Source organism: Dicentrarchus labrax, unplaced genomic scaffold, assembly GCF_905237075.1.
Source record: "Dicentrarchus labrax unplaced genomic scaffold, dlabrax2021, whole genome shotgun sequence".
Lineage (NCBI taxonomy): Eukaryota > Metazoa > Chordata > Actinopteri > Moronidae > Dicentrarchus > Dicentrarchus labrax.
The window spans coordinates 4370631-4376630 of NW_026136724.1; the positions used below are offsets into that span (position 1 = coordinate 4370631).

A 6000-nucleotide genomic window follows, 5' to 3' on the forward strand; every position below is an offset into this window, starting at 1 on the left:
CTGTCCTGGTCCAATGTGAAGACCCTTACCACAGCAGGCCGTGACTCGACCACAGCTCACAGGCCACGCCAGACTGAGCGGATCTGTTCCACAGCTGTGTCCGCAGGGCCCGGAGCCTCAATGGCTGCTCTGTTTCCCAGATCCGCTGAGCCAAGGCAAAATCCCATTTGGCCTGAGTCAGGAGAAAACACAAGCAGCTTTTTAGCAGTGCGGTGCTGGTTTTTAACGCTCTCATTAGGGCGAAGTCCTTGAAATGAAATATGTTTTGTGGAGAGCACAAACTTTGGAAATGCTAATTATGACTGTGGCTGTCTCATGGTGTCATGTTTTTGAAGAAGCTCTGCGGGCTGAAATCATTACCTCAGATCTTCAGCTCTTTGATTTCTGCGGCCTGTTGTTGTTGGCATAAGGCCAGAGCAGGTCTCTGCTTTCTCCCAGCCTCGAGGCTGGGTGAGGGGAGGGAGAGAGAGGAGGGGGGGGCTCACCTGGCCAAGGTGTAGTGCTGCTCTCACGCGAGGACTGTTGAAGAGCCTGCCTCAACTTGCAGCCATAACCACCACTGTGCGCCCCCTGCGACGCCGCACTGTGTAAACACTTGAGAGGGGACATTACAACTCTTGCTCCTTCCCCCGACTCACAGTGGTGGTCTGTTTTTACTGAACAGTCCTGCCACACTGTCCTTACTGTGTTGTCTCTCTGGGAAAGGCAGTTAAAGAGCTGGAGCAATCAGGAAGCATTTATCTCACACTGTTTGAGTGATGTTACAGATCCACTCTCAAGTGGGCTTGTAGCCGTTGTCAGGCCAGATAGTAGCAGAGTGTGTGCGTGGGGAGGGGTGTGGAACAGCTGAGAGCAGGGTCTCGTGCATTCCTGGCATTCTTCCAGACCCCCTTCCCCTCCAGATCAGCAGTCAGAGAGGGTCTTTGTGCTCAGTGGGCTGGCCTGGCTCAAGACTCTTCACATGATGGAGCCAACAGCTGCTGGAGCTGCTTCCTCTTCCTCAGTATCTCTGTCTGTCCGCTGGTCCGCCAGTCTGTCTGCAGCTCGACCTCTGCTCTGGCGACTCCTATTCCCTCGCTCCAAAGCAGGGAGTAGAGTCAATAATGAGGATTTATGACTTGACTTGATGTGTTTTATCACAAGGAAATCACAAGGGAGCGCCTGGACTCACTGCTGAGGTCTCAGTCACAGTTGGCGTTACTGATCGATTTGTTCTGTGTTGCTGAAGACTTTCCTTTGACACTAGCTGTGATAAAATTGCCTGACTAATCCCCTCCTTCTGTTTTTCTCTTGCTTCTCAAGGAACCCAGCAACAAGCGTGTCCGTCCTCTCGGCAGGGTGACGTCGCTAGCCAACCTCATCTCTCCGGTGAAGAATGGGGCCGTCCGGCGCTTCGGCCAAACCATCCAGGTAAGCTCCCTGTGACATCCCGCAAAAACGGGAACTCCTCAGGGCGAGGGACACTGCACAACTTGCTTTCCAGTTGCAACATGTCTTACATCTGGGGCTTCCTCTTTCCCATCTGCAGGCCTCGTTCCGGGGCGATGGCAAGTCGCCGGGCGTGCCCCAGAAGCCTTGCAGCAAGGCGGCGGCCCCCACACCGCCCAAAAGGAGGAACAGCACGTTGTGGTCGGAGACTCTAGACGTCCACCAGAAAGGGACTTTCTCCACCAAAGAGATCAAGCGGCAGGAGGTGAGAATCAGCACTGAGACATGAAAATACAGTAGAAATGGCAATAGTTAGGACACCAAGAGACAAAGTGTAGTTGTAGATGAATGAGTGTGCTAAGATAGAAATCCAGACAGTGGTGAATTATGCCTGTCTACCAGACTAGTTTCACATATCCCTGTAGTATTTGTGTCTAATAGTCTAAATGGGGCTAAAAGCCACCCAGGGATCATTTCCCAGTCTGTGTAGGCTCACATATACCTGACAAGCCAACAAACCGGCGCTCTGCTGCCCTACCTCCCCACTTGTCCTGCATATGTCAGACCTCTTAGCCAACTGTCAGCAGCCATAAACTTTGTACAGTTTTAAACACGGAGAGCTAGATAGATTTCAGAGTTTACCTCAGCCCTTTGGCACCTGCCCAGTTTTAGATTTAGTCTAATGGCTGTCGTTTGCACATGACATCCTGATTCATGTGTTTTCCTAAAAAAGTGTCTTTTTGTGCCTCCTCCCTCTCCTCAGGCCATATTTGAGCTGTCTCGTGGAGAACAGGATCTGATCGAGGACCTCCAGCTCGCACGCAAGGTTTGTACTTTTAAATCTCTGAGGCAGGGGGAGTACATACTGTATAAAGCAAACAGATTAAATCAAAGTCTGGCAGGCCTTCTACATGGCCAAGCCAGAAACTATAAAAAGACAGGAATTATTCCTCTGTCTTTCTCTTGTACCCCTAAAGCTCTTCAAGAGCTATTCTTAGCATCCACCCCTGCTGGGCCTGAAGGGATGTTGTTATTTGACTGTTGGCTCTGTTCCTGTACACAGGCGTACCATGACCCGATGCTGAAGCTCTCCATTATGTCAGAGGAGGAGCTTACTCACATCTTCGGCAACCTGGACACCTACATCCCTCTACATGAAGACCTCCTTGCGCAGCTCTCAAAAGCCACAGGGCCAGATGGGACCGTGGGCCAGATCGGACAGATTGTCGTAAGCTGGGTAAGTGTCACAACACCAATTTACCTCAACCTCTTTCCATTTAAACTCAACTGGGTTTCCAGTAGGGAAGGCAGCATTAGTAACGGTGTTCCACCTCCTCTACAGCTGCCAAGGCTTAACGCCTACAAGGACTACTGCAGCAACCAGCTGGCAGCTAAGGCACTGCTGGACCAGAAGAAGCTGGACCCACGGGTGCAGGACTTCCTGCAGCGCTGCCTCGAGTCACCCTTCAGCAGGAAGCTGGACCTGTGGAGCTTCCTGGACATCCCACGCTCTCGCCTGGTCAAGTATCCACTGCTGCTCAAAGAGATCCTGAAACACACTCCACCAGAGCACCCAGACTCCGCCAGCCTGGAGGAAGCGGTAAGCCGAGGACACACATTCATTTATTATCTCTTGGTTATCTAATAACGTGGCTGAAGTTAATATTTCGATTCCTTGTGTGTTCAGATCACTGTCATCCAGGGCGTGCTGTCTGACATCAACATGAAGAAGGGAGAGTCTGAGTGCCAGTACTACATTGACAAGTTGGAGTATCTGGACGACAGGCAGAGGGACCCTCGCATCGAGCAGTGCAAGAGCCTGCTGTGTCACGGGGAGCTACGCAACAAGAGTGGCACGGTGAGCAAAACACACACATTGCTCCTCTGGCTTCCTCCTCACTCATCAACACAAGCCTCACATCCCATATAAGGCAAACCGGCTATAACTGGCTGCTCTGCTGCCCCCCAACCAACCTATGATTTAACAGAGTACGAACATCTTCCAGAAAACTTTGTTGGTGATGATGTGAAATATGAGTGCTCTGGTTTTAATCTTTGTTGTCTGTTTATTTCCTTTCAGAAGCTGCACGTGTTCCTGTTCACTGAGCTGCTGGTTCTGAGCCGCCCCGTCACCAGGAATGAGCGCCACTGTTTCCAGGTTTACCGGCAGCCAATCCCAGTCCAGGACCTCGTGCTTGAGGACCTGCAGGATGGAGACGTCAGAATGGGCGGCTCCTTCAGAGGCGCTTTCAGCAACGCAGACAAAGGTGAGGCTCTTGTCAAAGTCAAAAAGTTTCTTGTGGTTAATGTAGGAATACAGTTCGATGTCAAAAACATCAGTTTGCTAATTCTACTTCTGCTTTCTCCGCAGCCAAGAACATTTTCCGCGTGCGCTCCCATGACCCAAGCCAGGCACAGTCCCACACACTGCAGGTCAACGACGTTTTCCACAAGCAGCAGTGGCTCAACTGCCTTCGCAGTGCAATCTCCGTCCACCGACCCCTCAGCGAGCCCTCCACGCCCTCCCCGCCTGCAAGCGACGCCCGCTCCAAGCGTCGCCCTTCCTCTGTCTCCGCCATCGTCCACATGGAGGAAGCAGATGAGAACTGCCCGCAGCCGACCTCTCAGTCTGCCCCCGGCTCGCCGTGCAACAGCACGACCCCCAGCCCCACCACGACGTCTCCTTCATCCCGCTCCTCCTCATCCTCTTTGTCAACGACATCATCTTCCTCATCTTCGTCGCCGCTCTCCTCACCCACAGCTCACAAAACCAAAAAGGACAAGAAGTCTCTGTGTTCTTTAGGGAAGAGAAAAGAGACTATGGTGTGAACTGAGGTGAAAGGAGAAAATGGACTCCTGGGCGGACATTGTTTTGTACATAAGTGTTAAAAAACACAACGTGGAGAAGCGTGGGACTTGTATTTATGTGTGTCTGCGTGCGTGCGTATTATTACAACAGTGTTCTGTGTTACTGTCCTCTACGGCAGCTATTTACCTTACCCCTCCATCCAAGTGCACCCTACAGAGACACAGTATTCTGGAGAAACGTGCACGGCTTCCACCAGCTCTAAAAAGGGAAGCGTAACGAGAGGCAAACACACATTTCACACACAAATCTGTGTGTGTCATGAGTTTGGTGATTTCTTGAAGATCGAGGTGGTGCATTCAATCCTGTTTACTATTAATTGTGATATTTAAACATTATTTTAGACCTTACGGAGGGGCTAATGAAAGATTTACATTTTTATATTCTAAAATTTATTGTAGTATTTTTTTAGGTATCATAAAGCAGCACTGTTTTAGCTTTTAGGTGAAGTTATTTGAAAATTTGAGCATGTTTAGCAGGCAAGAAAGGAAAAGAATCCCCAAAAAAGGATGAGATGTACTACACAAAGCTTAAAATGTTCTGTACAAGTCTGATTTTTAGATTAATCAGAACACGCGTCTTATTTTTATACATTCCTTTAATGACGGATGTTAGGATCGGGACACTTTTATTTTTTGCAGTCAGAGGCATTAACTTAAATCCAGTAACAGGTGAGATTCCAGTTTCTCTCTGTTAGAACAAAGACATCGCTATGAAGTGCAGTGTTGGTAAATCATACGATGTCAAAATCATGTCAGAGAAGAGATGAGGAGTTTTGTTTTGAAACAAAATTTTGAACTGAGCCATGTTGGTTTGTAAAAAAGCTGACTTTTCAGAATGAAACATCACTTTTCAGTGTAGCATCTTGCATGGAGCTTTAGTTGTGGACACTGCTTGCACCAGTAATGGCAGCAGGATGTATTTACCTGCCCTGAGGGACAGGACAGTTAAACATGTAAAAGACTGGTTGATGAGAGATATGAGAGATAAGAGAATGTTGTTGAAGGCTGAAGAGAAAAGAGTAAAGATTGATAAAGCTGTGTTTTGGAACTGAAAAAGATTGAAATTGCAAGACGATAAACTCCATTAACTTTCTGTATAAGTTGATGTGATATCTTGCACATAGATGGATGGTTAAAATCAAATGAGAGTTATTGATGGAAAAAAGTACGTAGGGGAAGGGAGACAAAGAAGAAGGTTGTTGTATGTGTTCAGAAGATGCTTTTGTTGAGGTGGAAAAAAGAAAAGAGAGAAGGGCAACTTGTTTGCCACGACCTGTATGTAATTAAAAGAACAATAAAGATCTGTGTAAGATTGCAACTGAACTTTTGGTTTAATGTCTTTTGTCTTCCCTCTGAGAAATGCCATTATTTGCTTTCTTGCCGACTTAGATGACAATACTGATATTCTGTACCCTGAAGATGAGCAAGTAGCCACTTAGCTTAGCTTAGCATGAAGACTGGAGAGAAAAGGCTAGTTTTGCTCTGTCCAGCGCTAACAAAACCTGTGTACTAGCACTTCTTAAATTCACTATTTTACACGTTCTATCTCATTTGTTTAATCTGTACAAAAACGGTATAGAAGTTGTGGTTTCACGTAAGGTTATGTTCCGGGCTGTTTTTTAGGTACATTGACTTCCTGGAGGAACCCTCTTTGTACTTCAGTTTTTGTACAGATGAATCAATTTAGATATATTGTCTTGTCAG

At 47.8% G+C, this 6000-nt stretch overlaps 1 protein-coding gene across 3 annotated transcripts in view; it reads left to right on the plus strand.

Annotated features, from left to right (window-relative positions):
- net1 (neuroepithelial cell transforming 1) overlaps positions 1-5619 on the plus strand; it is a 30542-nt gene extending 24923 nt beyond the window's left edge. For all 3 annotated transcript variants that reach the window (XM_051392558.1, XM_051392559.1, XM_051392560.1), the window contains 8 exons: positions 1303-1410; positions 1529-1693; positions 2192-2254; positions 2492-2665; positions 2771-3028; positions 3116-3286; positions 3509-3695; positions 3800-5619. In XM_051392558.1, the coding sequence (XP_051248518.1) occupies positions 1303-1410; positions 1529-1693; positions 2192-2254; positions 2492-2665; positions 2771-3028; positions 3116-3286; positions 3509-3695; positions 3800-4257 (1584 nt within the window). In that variant the 3' untranslated portion in view covers positions 4258-5619. The remainder of the gene's footprint in view (positions 1-1302; positions 1411-1528; positions 1694-2191; positions 2255-2491; positions 2666-2770; positions 3029-3115; positions 3287-3508; positions 3696-3799) is intronic.
- The last annotated feature ends 381 nt before the right edge of the window (positions 5620-6000 follow it).